The sequence below is a fragment of the Myxocyprinus asiaticus genome, chromosome 6 (assembly GCF_019703515.2).
Source record: "Myxocyprinus asiaticus isolate MX2 ecotype Aquarium Trade chromosome 6, UBuf_Myxa_2, whole genome shotgun sequence".
NCBI lineage: Eukaryota > Metazoa > Chordata > Actinopteri > Cypriniformes > Catostomidae > Myxocyprinus > Myxocyprinus asiaticus.
In genome coordinates, this window is record NC_059349.1 from 31,800,033 (window position 1) to 31,816,911 (window position 16,879).

Sequence of the window (16,879 nt, forward strand, 5' to 3'; positions counted from 1 at the left end):
GAGAATGTGACATCTGATTGGACTTTAAGTCTCTTGGTCACAGCCAGTTGCTACTCAACCCTGCCTGGCAGGGAGAATCCCTGCATCACACAATGGCAGTAATGTACTTCTAGTGCGTTACACAATGCCAAAAACCTCCAACATCAAGTATACACTTTCATTTGTTATAGCTTGCTCTAGCAATGCTCAGTACTCCTAGATAGATGTGTAAGCAATGTCCAGAAGAACTCAAACCACTGTATTTTACTATACAAATGGCATTAGTGCAGCAAGCAAAGCGAGGTTTTTCTGGTTAGAGAAATTTCCTTCCTGCCTATAGCTGAGAACCAAGGAATATCCATCCATTTGGCATTTGATAAGATATCCTTGCAGAGTTGGTAGTTCTATTGTTGGTTATTAGCTATTCAGTCTGTGCCACATGCCTTCCCCACTAAAGCCTTGAGGTTAACCCTCTCTACACTTCTATAGAAAGGGCTTTTTCCACCCATTGTTAGAATTGGAGCACCCTGATACTTTTCACTCTTTTCTTGTTAGAAGACCACATGGACCTTGCTAAGGGTGTTCACATTGTCATCTGTATGGGAGGACATTTCAGGATAATTGTAATAGGATTGAGTTTCTATGTATAGTAAGGATATAGAAAGGTTAGGAGCAGTTACTCACTCTTTCCCTTCTCCCCGCAAGGGTAGAATAAACATGTAATCTCTTTAGTCTTCCTTAAACATTGTAATATTAAGCACTCTTTGGTAAAGGAGAGTGGGCTGGAAAAATTGCATCAGAAAGTGCTGATTGTGCAAAATCAATAAAATCATCAATTCCCATATGGATCATAAAGCAATTGAATTATTTGGATGACTCTCTTGTACAAATGTAACAGTTGGAATAGTTTGGCAAACACATTTCAGGTGTAATATCATGAAGATACTGATAAAAAAAAAAAAAAAAAAACACTGTAAAATTAAGCACTCTTTTTTAGTACTCATAATGTTACTTAATTAATTTCCAGTGTAAGGACACGGTCAAGGTCAACAGTTTTATTCTCAACTAGGATCATTATTAATCCTCTCTTAATGCAGTCCCCGTAAATGAGTAACAGTTCCTCATTTTATTACTTTGTGACTTTGAACACCAAAATTTGTTTTTCTTTGATAGTGAGATTATAATTTAAAAGGGCATAATAGAATAATCTGTTCTTTGTGAAAACTCCACACACAAGCCTTCAGTCTAAAGGCCAAAAATCTTGTTCCCTGAACTCACAATTAACTTTTCAGTCATTATGAACTTTACATGCAATGAGCACTTTCTTAAAACCACTTTATTAAAGCAGAAAAAGCAGAAATTAATGGGTAAACGTAGGAGGCTTGTTGCACAATAAAATCCATTTTGTATCATTAAAGCCACATGATAGGCTTAAAAATCATACAGCAGATTTTAAGTCTTGTTTGTATTATTTTCTCTTACAAGATAGGGGGTGGATAGAAAAATGAATGCCTAAAGACGAGGGTGGCCTTTTCCTTAATTAAAAAGACATTTGTAAAGTAGGAGTTACTCTTCATGGTCTAGTCAAAACACTCTTAGAAAATCTCTGAAACTTGCAATTGGTTCAATAAGCTTCTCTTGATTAACAATAATTTTTTCCACCATAAACATTAGGCTATTTTTCAGTTTAAATTTAAAATATAAGAATCAAGTAGTGTATTTGTTTTGTAATTTTTTTTTTAAACTTTTACATTAAAACCCCCAAATCATTTGCTTGACATTGATATCCATGAAATATTCACAGAATTAGATTTTTCAGTTTCTGTCTGCAATAAGATAACTTATTAGCACAGAAATTGCAGCAGATATAAGTTCAGTCCTTATGCCTTGTTGGAAAGCATTCACAAATTGCAATTTATATACATACAGTATATTTAAACAACGACATGGATGTTTGCTCTACCTGTAATTTTGCACACATGGAAATTGATTTGATGATGTGAAATAGAATAGCCGGATAAGTAACAGTCTGATCAGGATTATTTTATTACCTCGCAAGGTGATTTGTATAACCTCATGGGACATCCATTCCATATTCTCACAAAGCAGAAGATCAATAAATGCTTGTCAGAGCTACTGTATTTGTGAATAGGTGTACACTTAAAGAATGAGAGAACTGGTGGTGCAGAAGGCATCATTGTAATAAGGATGAGGTTGCACTAATCACTTTCATTTTTGTTTGTAAACTGTAAGCCTTATCATTATGAGTATTAATCTTTTTAATATGTAATTTTTGAATGTCTTTTTGATTTCAAATATATCAGAGAAGGTTATTTTTACACTTTCAAAACAAACAATGTGTGGTTGCAGTATGATAAAAGGTAAATTTCTTTCATATTACTTTGCTATTTGCTGATGTAATCAGCACAAAAACGGTATATCATTTTTTTATTTAGGAATTGAGCCACCTTTAAATTACTTGAAGTTTTATTGTCAATATAGATGTATCTGTATCTAGATTCTGTATGTCAATACTATATGGAACAATACTTTTAATGTCACATCTCTAAACCCTCTCTTCTCTTTGTTTTTGCAGATTCTGGCTATAATATCCATCCTGTTTATCATTCTCTCCACGATTGCATTATCACTGAATACTTTGCCTGAGCTACAAGTGATTGACGAATTCGGACAATCTAATGACAATCCAAACCTGGCCCATGTTGAAGCTGTTTGTATTGCCTGGTTCACTATGGAATATCTTCTCCGGTTTTTGTCTTCTCCCAACAAGTGGAAGTTCTTCAAAGGGCCACTGAACGTCATTGATCTGTTGGCTATACTCCCCTATTATGTCACAATATTCCTGACAGAATCCAACAAGAGTGTCCTCCAGTTTCAGAATGTGCGCAGGGTAGTACAGATCTTCAGGATTATGAGGATTTTAAGAATTCTAAAACTTGCGAGACACTCTACTGGTCTTCAGTCTCTTGGGTTCACCCTCAGAAGAAGCTACAATGAACTTGGACTGTTGATATTGTTTTTAGCTATGGGCATCATGATCTTCTCTAGCCTGGTGTTCTTTGCTGAAAAAGATGAAGATGCTACAAAATTCACCAGTATTCCCGCTTCTTTCTGGTGGGCAACAATTACCATGACAACTGTGGGTTATGGGGATATCTATCCGCAAACCCTCCTGGGCAAAATAGTGGGTGGTCTCTGTTGTATTGCTGGTGTGTTAGTGATCGCACTGCCTATCCCTATTATTGTGAATAACTTTTCTGAGTTCTACAAAGAACAAAAAAGACAAGAGAAAGCTATCAAACGAAGAGAGGCTCTTGAGAGGGCCAAGAGGAATGGCAGCATTGTGTCAATGAACCTGAAAGATGCCTTCGCTCGCAATATGGAGCTAATAGATGTTGTAATAGAAAAGGGTGAGGAGAAGGGCTCAGAAAATCATCTTTCTCCAAGCAGGTGGAACTATCAAAAGAGCTCCAACTCTGACATAAGTTCCAAAGCCTATGAAGCAAAATATAAAGAAATAGGCCAGTTGGGTTCTCCAGATCGAGTCTTCGAACCTAGTTCAAGCCCTCAGCGGCTGAACGCCAAATCCCTCGAACAAATGTACAACCAGATGACATCTCCATCAGCCATAAGCTGCATTGGACCTTCAGCTTCTAAAGGCTGCACTTTCGGTAGAGAAGAAGAGATGGAGATGAAGGTAGTCCAGCATGAACTTTTTCTAAAAGAAAGACCCATTACTGAGATCAGAAGCCTGTCCAGCGTTGACAGCTTCACTAGCTGCGCCACCGATATCAGTGAGGTTGAGAAAAGCGCACTACTGCCCAATATTTCAGGAATACAGAGGCATCCACGTGCTCCTCCCCCACTTGACCTTCGCCAGATTACCTCTCTGGAAAAACGAGCACCTGAGAAATCACGGCAGCCCACAATCATCAAAGAGGGCCTCTATGAGTTTGTCCAGTGCAACCCCGAGAGCAGTGCCACGCCGAAGGGTGAGGAGAATCAAAGCTTCGATCCCAGTGGTGAAAATGTGAGGAGCTCTCCAAGAGAAAACAGCCAAGTTAAGGTCAAGGGACTCAAAGTGAACTTCACTGAATCTGCAGACGAGGGGGCTTCCAACTTGCATTTAGTTGTGACAGATGACATGGCATCACTGACACCAAAACTACCAGAATCTGACCCATTACTGCTGGCCGGTTCTCTTCGACAGAGTCCGAGATCCCCAGGAAAAGGCTTTGAAGGGGATGGACCAACAAGCTCTCCAGGTTTCAGCGTGTCCCCTTTTGAAAGCCAAAGAGGGAGAAACCATGTTGATAGAGCAGCTGTTTCTCCCACTTCCCCTAAAAGTGCACTAAACTGTGTTTCAGCCATGGTTGCTGCCACTGGAGGGGAAGACAGCATTCAAAGTGGACAGAAGGTGGACAACCACCTGCTTTCCCCGGATATTCTCAAGTCATCAGGGGATGGAGGTCGGTCACCACCATGTGAAACTAGCATGTAATGCACTGAGCAGCCAGCATTGACATGTAGATTCACAAAATGAATGCATCTAAGGCAGTATGTGGACAGAAAGAGGCATACTGATGTAGAGAATAAGTCTTTCTTTTGTCTGTACAACTCAGCGTCTTTGAAACTATTAATCAATGATGGGACTGCATATCTGCAGAAATTGACTATGATTTTGAGAGAAAATGTCTGCTCCCAGTTCAAGAGCTTACTGACATTCATGAACAGAACATCCTCTTATTAAAACATAATTATTATTTTGTATGACCCTTAATGTGAAGGCTTAGATAGCTGTGTCATATACATTGTGATGCATATAGTGAGCCAGGAAACTGACATTTTGACGAAAATTTTAGATTTGTAGTCCACTGAGTAGATGTCAGAAGCGTACATGTTTGTAAAAGGCTAACCACTGTAGCATGTGTTAGGTTCGAGTAATAGTTCTGACCAAAGTGCTACCAGTGTTATTTGGCAGTTAGCGTTTTACTTGAAATAATATTTTTGACCAAAATATGCCTTTTGATTTGATTTCATGCTGAGTGCTATGCCTCAGTGGTAATATGTGAAACAACACAAGTCTTCAGTTGTCTCTAATCCATTTTTATTTAAATGTCCCTTGACCAAGCACTACAAAAGGAAAAAGAACAAAAAATAAAGCTTGTCAGTGCTAAGTATAATTCTGATATCTAGATGAGCATGTTGGTTTCAGTGTAACATGAGGGTGACTGTTCACATTTGCATCGCTGTTTAGTTGAGCCATAGTCTACTTAGAAAATACATAAATTCATTGTATAAATTGTTTGGCAGGTTACTGCTGTGGACAACACTCCACATCAGTATATCTGTGAAAACGTATAGAAAAATCTGTTTTGTTGCCTTTACTTCAGAAACAGCTGAGGAAATAACCTATGACGCACATGGTAAATTAACTGCCCTCTGCTGGATGAAGGAAATGGCACTTTATTTCTGAGACATCAGCTTGACTGAAATGGAAATATTGTACATTTAATTAATGTTATTTTAACGTTCGTCTCCTGATGTTCAATACGAATGCTCTAACAAAGATGTCAATTGATGTCAACACCTCAAAGCTCCACCGTGAATTGTATGATTTGTATATTAACTGTATATTCAAGACATTATCTGCTACATCCATGTAGTGTGTAGAAACACATTTGTGGTGTCAATCATACTCAAGCAATTTTTAAGAAAAATTAGGCAGGACCACAAATCCTGCATTAAATATTTAAAGCTGTGCCTTTTCATAAACAGTCATTTATGAGAAGGTGTTAAGATATTTGTTTTGGTTCAGATAATTCTGTACAGAAATTCTACTTTTTATAGAGTAATAAATGCAAATACAACTAAGTTCTCAGGTTTATTATGTAATCTTGAAAGCCCTAATGCCATGGTTTGTTTCTATATTCATCTTTTTGTTAGTCACATTAAAGGACGTCTATAAAATGAAAAATATCACTGAACGGAATTAAAAGCACTGCACGATCATTTACTTGCACAAGCAGACATCATGAGCAGATTTATCATGAATATGACTTAAACATTGTTATACAGACTTATTTCTGCATTCAATCTCAATTGTGTTTTTCATTAGGTTTGGTCCCTAGTTTGTACATCAGTATGTGACATTAGATGTTTATAGTTGTACATACTTTCTTTGAAATAGTGACTGCATTATTCCAGATTCCTAGAACGACCATGAAATAACAAATAAATGTTTGTACAGGACTCTATGATTACTTTCTTCAAGTTGAAAATTTTAGTACCCTTTCAAGTACATCTTGAGGTGGTATCTTGGTAAGAAACTTCAAGTTATGATGAGGGGGACCTTCAAACAGCCTCTGCCATCTTTTAGATGAAGTTCAGACTTCAGAGACAAATATTTTACAAAGCATTACATTAGCAAGGCCTAAATCGGGGTGTCCAAACAAAATGTTAACCCTTGTTATAGCCAATGGACACAGTACACACTCGTATGTGGGGTGTTGAATTAACTTTATGCTGCTTTAGTAACTATTGAGGGTGAAGCCTATTCTAGAATCCAAACCAATAAAGGGAAACCATGGTCAAAGAAATACATCTCAAAAAGGGTGTTTGTGTAAATGATTTTATTTTCTCACAGACAAACAACAGAAATGTCCCAAAACCTGTGGAGAGAGAGAAACAAAGTCATTAAACCATTCACATTTAGACTTCAAGGTACTTCACTGAATTCTTGATGCTAAGCTGTTAAGTAACCCTGCAAAACTAAAAACTATCAAACAGGCCTTTAGACAAGATTTTCAAAAACGTAACCTTTTACGGTTAACCAGTAAATTCATGAACATGTCTATTAAGACAACAAAAAAAGTTTTAAACTTTGTTTGCCCTAACATTCTAAAACACAATATTTATGAATAATTAGTCTCTAATAAACTGACCCAGTTTTTATTGTGTATGCAAATAAAACAAAACCATGAAATTACGCACAAGTACACAAAGTTATACACTTATAACAAAGCTTGATGTACGACAGCTAATGCAACTATTCTCGTAATACTAACATCCTTCAGATCACTCAGTTGTTTTCTCTAAACATCTTTGATCTAACTCCCCTCAAATACACACATTCCCACTTTAGTCTGCAGGCACGTGATTAAGATAAATAATTATGAAACCTATGAAAAGCTGCGTATCCATAAAGACAACTAATCAGAAACCCAATCAGGTGCTCACCAAGTGTTCTTAGTTCATCCTCCTGACGAGTCTGTTGATCTGGTCCTCCCTGTTTCCTGCATCACCTCCCTCAACAAAGTGGGTGGTTTTCTTGTTCATGCCTCCACGAGGGGAAGACAGTTTGAACGGCCAGAGGAAGTTGTTTGCGGCCTTGAAGTTCTTTCCAACAGTGTATATCTCATGGATGAGATCCTCAATGCAGATGATTCCATACTGACCTGCAGAGATGAAACCTTGCTTGAATCTTAATAAACACTACTGGGTAGGGCTGTCAAGATAATGAAAGTTGGCGTACGATTCATTGTTAAATTATTATTAATCACGTTTAATTGTCATTTCTTATGGTGCATGTGTGCTTCATACACCTTTAGAAGTCATTTTAACATTTTACCTCAAATATATAAAACATAAAATATGGATACATGATAAAATCTTGACATGAGAATTATGTTTTCAATATCAAAATATTTCTAAATCCTTAAAATATGTCTCTCATTGGTTAACTTTAGTTTTGTTAAATTTTACATTTAGTTTTTTTGGAACTCATATATATATATATATATATATATATATATATATATATTTGCAACAGTAAAATATTTTTCCTAATTTCTTCACTTTCACATGCTCTGAATAAACCCACAAACCCTTATTTCTCATGAAGCATAACTTAAGATTTTAATTATTTTATCACTCCACAGAAATAGATTAAGCATCTCCGCTCTGTCACTGCGTGTCATTAACACTGCGTGTATGAACCCACTATGACCAGGAATATTTGCCATTACATAATTGTTTAAAGTGAAGCCGGAGCACTTTGCATTCACTATCAAAGTTTATATTTTCGCTGGAGTTTGGTGTGAGCCTCTGCTGACAGCACACCCACCAGAGTGCTTGAGAGCCGCTTCATGTGCTCTTCCGGACAAGAGCTGGTCTTGTTGACGTCCGTGGTGTGGCTCAGTGACGCTCAGACACTTTTTTGCTTAAAAAAACCCTTATTTGGGCATTAAAATGTGATTGGAATTCGAAGTGCACAATAATCCATGATTAGCTGATTATGAGACAATTGAGAGAACCGCAAACAGACGATTATTTAATAATCATGATAGGCCTAGTACTTTGGTAATTTCAAGTGTTAAAATAGAATTTACACTGGCATTGTGAATTAAGTGCCTACCAAGGGACTTCTCGATAAGAGAGTTGTCTGTAAGACCAATGCGCTTCTTGTTGATCTTGCCAAATCCACGCTTGTAGATCAGCTCACGCACAGATTTAAGGTTGGGGTAGCTGAAACACATGCAAAATTGGACTTCAGCAAGCAAATAATGTTGCATTTAACAGATGTTAAAGACATACATCACAACATCTTCCACATAAGACATGCAGCATTGCTACAACATTAACCATTAGATACACTATGGCCAAGTATCGGCGACTAACTCAATATCCATTATGATACATGCATCACAATTCAATATATTGCGATGCATCACAACAATAAGGTTGGTACTGCTTAAAAAAACCTATAAATAGAAACATTTTGCACAGATGATGTGTTTGTCCATACCATGCAAGTACACGGGGTCCAAAACTTCCAAGCTTCAAAACGTTAGTCTTGATTGAGACTGATGATGTCAAGATTTATAGTGAAAAAGGAGTTACATTTTGGTCTGTAACCCAAAATCGATCATATCGCTTCAGAAGACATGGATTAAACCACTCAAATTGCATGGATTACCTTTTTGGTGCCTTTATGACCTTTTTGGAACTTGGACATTTTGGACCACATGGACTTGTATTGTATGTATATAAAAACATCATACATCTATGAAAAAAAATTTAATAGATGCCATAAGGGTGAATGAGAGAATTTTCATTCTTAGATTAAATATTCCTTTAAAGAAAGCATGTCTGTGAGAGTGTGAAACACTGATCAGCCACAACATTAAAACCAACTGCCTAATATTGTGTAGGTCCCCCTCGTGCCGCCAAAACAGCGCAAACCCGCATCTCAGAATAGCATTCTGAGATGCTATTCTTCTCACCACAATTGTACAGAACGGTTATCTGAGTTACCATAGACTTTGTTCAAACCAGTCTGGCCATTCTCTGTTGACCTCTCTCATCAACAAGGCATTTCCATCCACAGAACTGCCACTCACTGGATGTTTTTTGTTTTTGGCACCATTCTGAGAAAACTCTAGAGACTGTTGTGCGTGAAAATCCCAGGAGATCAGCAGTTATAGAAATACTCAAACCAGCCCATCTGGCACTAACAATCACGCCATGGCCCAAATGACTGAGATCACATTTCCCCCCCCATTCTGATGGTTGATGTGAACATTAACTGAAGCTCCTGACCCGTATCTGCATGATTTTATGCACTGCTGCCACACAATTGGCTGAATAGATTATCACATGGCATGATTGTTGGTACCAGATGGGCTGGTTTGAGTATTTCTGTAACTGCTGATCTCCTGGGATTTTCACACACAACAGTCTGTAGAATTTACTCCGAATGGTGCCAAAAACAAAAAATATCCAGTGAGCGGCAGTTCTGTGGATGGAAACGCCTTGATGATGAGAGAGGTCAGAGAATGGCCAGACTGGTTCGAACTGACAAAGTCTACGGTAACATAACCATTCTGTACAATTGTGGTGAGAAAAATAGCATCTCAGAATAAGAGCGCTGTTTTGGCAGCATGAGGGGGACCTACACAACATTAGGCAGGTGGTTTTAATGTTGTGGCTGATCGGTGTATGTGGAATCAGTTTCTATACGTCTTGACCTTTCAGGCATGCAAACTCATGAGAGGTGAAAAAGGTAAGGAAATCATAACATGAGTTCCAGATGTACATTTTCAGTTTAATGGTTTGTTGTATTTAAAGCTTTTTAATTGTTTAAGCTTAATGTAACCCTTTCAAGTGATTTAATGGGGAAAATGTAACCAAACAATTTGGGCAAATTAGCTTCAGAAAAGGTGACTTTAGCTGAAAAGTGATTAGTTTGCATCCCTGCTTCTTAATTGAACTCTAGCAAATGTTATTAATGCACATGAAATAGAAACATGATCTTAAGTATCAATACAATATCCTGAATAATAGCATTACGATGTCTACTTGATCGTATTGGCTCACTACTTTTCAAGTTTATCAATTCAGAAAAAAAGACAGCTTTACACACCCCCAGGCAATGTAGGGCTCTGCAATTCGAAGCATGTTGATGGTGGCCTTGTTCAGTTTGACAAAGACACCGTTGAAGATCTGGCGGAGACGAAGCAGCTGAAGCACCTTGCGGACTTTGGGGCTGACACCATTGATACTGAGGAGAGACAAGATATCGCATCAACAACTTACAAGACACATTTTATTTCATTAAATCAATGCTAATTTGTGGTTTCAGAGGATTTGGCTTATTTTCAAGAGGAATCACCATGGTCGATATGATGGGGAAAAAAGAGCAACATCATTAACCAAAGTCAGTGAGACATCTGCCCATTGTAAGGCAGCTGCATCACCTAGAGAGCTATGCAAAATCAGCATCTGATAGTGGAACATTTACCCTCTGATCCTGATAACAAAAGCCAGTTTGGGCTCAGCTGGAACGTAGTAGTTGCCTGCCTTGCGAGCCATCCTGCTCATGCGGATCTCACGCCTGTACATCTCCCTGTATTCCTTATGGTAAGCTTCAGCTCTCTTGAAGATGAGCTTCCTGGTGACTTTGCGGGCCTAAGAGCAAGAGAAAATATGCAGTTAATTGTACCTCTATGCTGATGTTTTCAACATCAATTATAAATACTACAAGTGTCAGAAGCATGACTTCATTTCTGTTTAGAAAGAACAAGACACATACCTTCTTCTCAGCCTTAGCCTTCTTCAGAAGAACGGCCTTGATGACAGCAAACCGCTTTCGCCTCTTCAAGAGGCTTTCAGGGACTGAGGGGACCTTCTTCTTCTCTCTAATGGGACATTGGAAGAAAGCACATTGGTTATTGTCCTGTCATCCTCACGAGGCCTACAGACCACGCAATTATGATGACAATCATGTCACAACAAACAAGTACAATAGGAATAGGTATAGATTAAACGACCCTATATTCAATACTGCAATATGACAGCATAATCTTACACTACATTTCACATTAATAACACAAAATATGGTCGACCAGCAACAAACTAGCCGAGCAGCATTATGCATTTGCTCTATGTAAGTCACCTAGTGAAGATTAAAATGCTTGGTCTTAACAAGACTAATACACAAGTGTAACTTTCGCAATGTTTTAAACGCATCTGAATGGCTTTATACGAACTATTTTCACGTTGCTAGACAGATTACACCCAAGCGGACTACTCGACTTTCACATGACTTTTATTGATTCATCATTCACCAAACACACCCAATTTCATCCTCATAATACTTATGTGTACGTAAATTGCTCTTTTAGAATGCGAGCAGTACTACATAAGACATATTTAAGCCGATGGAAACTGATTCAGACAGAACGGTGGTCAACTTACGTTTCACCCGCCATTATCCCTATAGTAAAAGAGGCTTATACGCATGCGCAGTACGGTCTTATAAGGCGGGTCCTACATACTTCCGTTACAATTAGGTACCTTGTTCTGTTGCCTACATTTTAAAAGATAATTTATTGTGTTAGATATCATTGGAATTGTCTTAGGCAACTTTTCTTATAAGATAATGAAGTAATATTTTATACATAATTATGATATGATGTAAAAGCTTATCTAGAATTTATTTGCATAACTGTAATTAAATTGCATAATTTGCGGACACACGCATGCGTGGAAAGTTGTAAAGCGTGTCCGAAAGTATTTAAAGAGCTGGAGCTCTATAACTAAACACTGAGATGGCCAGAGTTCCTTCTGTTTTGGCGACTGAGAGAGTCCAACTTCTGTTTTAGATCCGATAAGTTGTTTCTTTGAGCACGTCTGTGGTTTGATTTCTTACTTTTAGTGTTGGAGCTGAAAAGTCGCTTTAAGTTGCTTAGTTTAGCGAGTTGGTACGTAGCTGCACGGAGACAGAATGACTATCCTCGCTGAATTGTTTGTGGTTACTTTCAAAATAATCTGGACATTTGTGTTGGCTGGCGCTAAATGGCTTATTCGTCCACGGGAGAAGAGTGTGGCGGGCCAGGTGTGTGTTATCACCGGTGCTGGAAGCGGTCTCGGGCGGCTCTTTGCTCAGGAGTTTGCGAGGAGACGAGCGACGCTTGTGCTCTGGGACATCAACAGATTGGGCAATGAAGAGACCGCAGAGATAGTGCGAGAAATCTACCGGGAGTTGAGCCCATCCGAAGGTGAGAGAAATTGCTTTAATTACATGTTTCATGATGCTTCATTGCATAAGCATTCCCCCCTAAAAGGAATATTCCGGTTTTAATAAAAGTTAAGCTCAATCAACAGCATTTGTGGCTCAATGTTGATTAGCACCAATAATTATTTCAATATGTCCCTTGTTTTCTTAAAAAAAAAAAAATCGTGGTTAAATTGAGGCACTTAAATGGAAGTGAATGGGACCCTTGTTTTTGAGGGTTTAAAAGAAATATGAACCTAATAATTTTATAAAAATTGGCATAAAACTTGTATTTGAGCTGTAAAGTTATTTGAATGGTCTTTTTAGAGTTTATGGTGTTATGTCATGGATCGTAAAATTGGATGTAACTTTACGCAGAACATTTTAGAAAGCGATTTATAACACTAAAATAATGTTAACACATTGTTTAGGTCTTGTGGGTATGCTTTTGAAATGGTGAGTATTTAAGAGTTCACAGATTGGCCCCATTCACTTGCATTTTTTTTAGACTGTTACCTAGATTTTTTTTTTTTTTTTTTTTTTTATATATACAGCTCTGTAAAAAATTAAGAGACCCCTGCAAAATTATCAGCTTCTCTGGATTTAGTTATGGTTTGAGTAACGTGAACAGATCATCACCAGTCCTCCACCAAACTTCACAGTGGGTGCGAGTTACTGTTGCTTGAAGGCCTCTCCAGGTCTCTGTCAAACCATTAGATGACCAGGTGGAGGATTGGTGACGATCTGGGGGTGCTTCAAGGCTGGAATCGGGCACATTCGTCTTTGTAGAGGATGCATGAATCAAGCCACGAACAAGGTTATCCTGGTAGAAAACTTGCTTCCTTCTGCTCTGACAATGTTCCCCAATTCTGAGGACTGTTTTTTCAGCAGAACAATGCTCCATGCCACACAGCCAGGTCAATCAAGGTGTGGATGGAGGACCACCAGGTCAAGACCCTGTCATGGCCAGCCCAATCTCCTGGCCTGAACCCCATTGAAACCCTCTGGAACGTGATCAAGAGGAAGATGGATGGCCACAAGCCATCAAACAAAGCTGAGCTGCTTGAATTTTTGCACCAGGAGTGGCAAAGTCGTCCAACAGCAATGTGAAAGACTGGTAGAGCATGCCAATACTCGTGAAAGCTGTGATTTTGAAAATCAGTGTTTTTCCACCAAATATTGATTTCTGAACCCTTCCTAAGTTAAAACATTAGTGTTGTGGTGTTTAAAAATGAATATGAACTTGTTTTCTTTGCATTATTCGAGGTCTGAAAACACTGTATCTTTTTTGTTATTTTGACCAGGTGTCATTTTCTGGAAATAAATGCTCTAAATGACCATATTTTTACCTGGGAGAAATGTTATAAAACATTCATTTTACTCAAACTTACCTAAATCTAGTGAAACTGATAATTTTGCAGTTTTCCGTGTGTGTGGACGAGTTGAAGTTATTTTTTTCATTATGCCACAAAGTCCTTTTTTTTTTTTTTTAAATTATTATTGAACCTGGAATATTACTTGTAAGCATACAAAATTTTCACATGGTTATGTTACTTTTTCTCCTCCCAGGATGCTCGGACAGTGTTCAAGAGTTGCCCCTGTTTCAGCCCAAAGTTTACACATATGTCTGCGACGTTAGTAAGCGTGAAAGTGTGTATGCTACTGCAGAGAAGGTGCGAAAAGAGGTTGGCAACATCGACTTTTTGATCAATAATGCAGGAGTTGTCTCAGGACATCATCTTCTCGAGTGCCCAGACGAGCTCATCGAAAGAACTATGATGGTCAACTGCCATGCTCACTTCTGGGTCAGTTTATTAACCTGCTTTGATCAGACCTATGTAAAAGTTTGTTGAAAAGTATCTGCTTTTTTCTATAATTGATAATTGGTGTTCACTATTTTATTTTTTTAAATTACAGACTACCAAGGCTTTCCTTCCCAATATGCTGGAGCAGAATCATGGGCACATTGTAACTATAGCCAGCTCATTGGGTTTGTTCACTACAGCTGGTGTGGAGGTAAAGAAGTTTCCCCTTTTCTGGTCCTATTTCTCCTTTGTATACCATATATTGTAAAGACCCTTTGCATTTCATGAAACTGCACTTTTCTCCTTTTTATTGTAGGACTATTGTGCAAGCAAGTTTGGTGCCATTGGCTTTCATGAGTCTTTGAGCCATGAGTTGAAAGCAGCTGATAAGGATGGAATTAAGATGACTCTTGTCTGTCCTTTCTTGGTTGACACTGGCATGTTCAAAGGCTGCAAAATTAGGTTTGTGGTCTGCACATCCCCAGTTTACTTCTGAGGGCAAGACATGCTCTTATGTAACCTCCTTTTCTCATGTTGTGATTGAAGTTATTCACTTAAAGCATTTGTGTTTTGTGGTTCTCGTCTAATTTAAACAGGAAAGAAATGGCACCATTTTTTCCTCCGCTAAAGCCAGAGTACTGTGTAAAACAGGCCATGAGAGCCATACTGACAGACCAGCCAATGATCTGCACACCACGAGTCATGTACATGGTCACCTTTATGAAAACGTATGTAAACTATACCTAAATACATGTGTACTGCTTATTTGATTTATTCTGTTTATTTTACCTGTCTGTTAACCATGATCTGCCATTTTATGTTGCAGAGTTTTGCCATTTGATGCCATTGTGTGCATGTACAGATTTATCGGTGCTGATAAATGCATGTACCCCTTCCTGGCTCACCGAAAGGAGTCCACAAACAACAATGAATCAAAGACTGGGATGTAATTGGTTCTATCTTCGAGCAGTGGTGCTAAATTCTGTGTAGTTCCTTTGGAACGATAAATGCTGTACATTACAAGTTTTTTTTCCTAATGACACCTAGCTGTCAACTTTTGTAATTTTGCATCTTCAGAATTTCACACATTTAGAAAACATTTAAGAAGGGATTAATTTGTAATTATGAAATGTAGGGTGTTGCTATACAGTTGCTCAAGGACTATCACCTCTTATGTATTCACTCGTAACTTATTTATTGTTTGTCTTGTATTGTTGCTTGCTTCTCAGCATTCCATGACCTTGTAGCTTTAGAGGATTTATCCTCCTAATAAAATTAAGAAATGCCCTATGTATTGAAGGATTTATTCTTATTGCCTTTAGTGATCTTGATGTGTTGATGATTTGGTAAAACAATGATTGACAAAAATGATCAGAAAAGTACCATACATGCTTGTTAAATAAATAGTCTCTTCAAATTAATACAGTGTCCTTTTAATCTGATTTGCAAGTGCTAATTTTCTCTTGAATACAGGCAAGGTTATTGGTTTGTTAAATGTTTGTAGTTTTGGAGTCATTGCAGCTTTAATGGTTGATGCTATTCCCTCCTTTTGTGACTAATATCAACAGACCAAATGAAATGGATGCTTTCAATTGCATGATAACTCAACCGTATACAATTCCATTTAAAAAAAAAAAAAAAAATTAAATAGTCTAACATAATTGGCAGTAAATTATGAAGACAAGGTCTCATTTCATAAAGAGAATCCCATTCAGGAGGGATGTTCCTGTTTCCTACATCTGTATTTTCACTTTGAAAGCTACTTCCTGGAATTGCATTAATTTATAGAATACAATCCAAAGCATTTTAACTGCTAAAACAATCTCAGTGTAGTAGTCTTACAGAATTAAAATTAATGTTTGAGGGTAATTATACAGATTGTTAAAAATATTAAGCATTGTATATGTGCTTTCAATATACACATTGAATAGTCAGATGAGCTATGTACGGTGTACACCGTATGTCTGGAAACATTTTAATTTGAAAATAGGGACCCTGAAAGTATTTGGATTCATGTCATAAAATATCAAAGCAAATGTCAACTGCAAACATGATGACTGAGCTTTTCTAAGAAATGATTTCACTTTGCGAAGCCATTTTTGCAATTACTTAACCAACTGGTATCAAGGTGATTTTGGTGGATGTATGAAGTCAGTTGTCTTCAAGTTCACAGGTGACCTCCCGTATCCTTGTGCTGTGTTCGTTTGTGCGAACACCTTTTGTGTTCCCAGTCAAAAATGACCGGCCCACTAAAATTTTTCATAAATCTCTCAAATTGCATATTTTATCCCAAGATATTGCATTAGATATTTCTGTCAACTACTTTTTTAGATATTATGACAGGTTTTGTACTTCTTTTTTGAACATATTTAAAAATATATATTTGTTATTGATAGAAGGATTAATTAAACTGAGCTTATACTGGGCTAGTGGGGGGCACTCCAGAAAAATAAAATAATTATGTTATAAATTAACCACTTGATCTAAACAAAAAAGGTGTCATTTTAGAACCTGGACT

At 37.7% G+C, this 16,879-nt stretch overlaps 3 protein-coding genes and 1 non-coding gene across 4 annotated transcripts in view; 2 read left to right on the forward strand and 2 right to left on the reverse strand.

Annotated features, from left to right (window-relative positions):
* Positions 1 to 6,488, forward strand: part of LOC127442278 (potassium voltage-gated channel subfamily B member 2-like) — a 29,500-nt gene extending 23,012 nt beyond the window's left edge. Inside the window, exon 3 of the mRNA XM_051700168.1 lies at positions 2,576 to 6,488. Coding sequence (XP_051556128.1) covers positions 2,576 to 4,501 — 1,926 coding nt within the window. The 3' untranslated portion in view covers positions 4,502 to 6,488. The remainder of the gene's footprint in view (positions 1 to 2,575) is intronic.
* Positions 6,489 to 6,615: 127 nt separating this feature from the next.
* Positions 6,616 to 11,818, reverse strand: LOC127442280 (60S ribosomal protein L7-like). The gene is made up of 7 exons (XM_051700170.1): positions 11,758 to 11,818; positions 11,093 to 11,198; positions 10,802 to 10,968; positions 10,424 to 10,561; positions 8,417 to 8,526; positions 7,240 to 7,457; positions 6,616 to 6,671 (listed from the first exon to the last, which is right to left on the reverse strand). Exons 1-6 carry the CDS (start codon positions 11,769 to 11,771, stop codon positions 7,249 to 7,251), a joined length of 744 nt encoding a protein of 247 aa, XP_051556130.1. The 5' UTR covers positions 11,772 to 11,818; the 3' UTR covers positions 6,616 to 6,671; positions 7,240 to 7,248.
* Positions 10,630 to 10,717, reverse strand: LOC127443240 (small nucleolar SNORD12/SNORD106). The gene has a single exon (XR_007897632.1). It is a non-coding gene; the product is annotated as a small nucleolar SNORD12/SNORD106 (small nucleolar RNA).
* Positions 11,819 to 11,858: 40 nt separating the features above from the next.
* LOC127442279 (retinol dehydrogenase 10-B) lies at positions 11,859 to 15,773 on the forward strand. Its single transcript, XM_051700169.1, has 6 exons — positions 11,859 to 12,560; positions 14,126 to 14,361; positions 14,474 to 14,572; positions 14,678 to 14,823; positions 14,958 to 15,089; positions 15,188 to 15,773. Exons 1-6 carry the CDS (start codon positions 12,287 to 12,289, stop codon positions 15,309 to 15,311), a joined length of 1,011 nt encoding a protein of 336 aa, XP_051556129.1. The 5' UTR covers positions 11,859 to 12,286; the 3' UTR covers positions 15,312 to 15,773.
* The last annotated feature ends 1,106 nt before the right edge of the window (positions 15,774 to 16,879 follow it).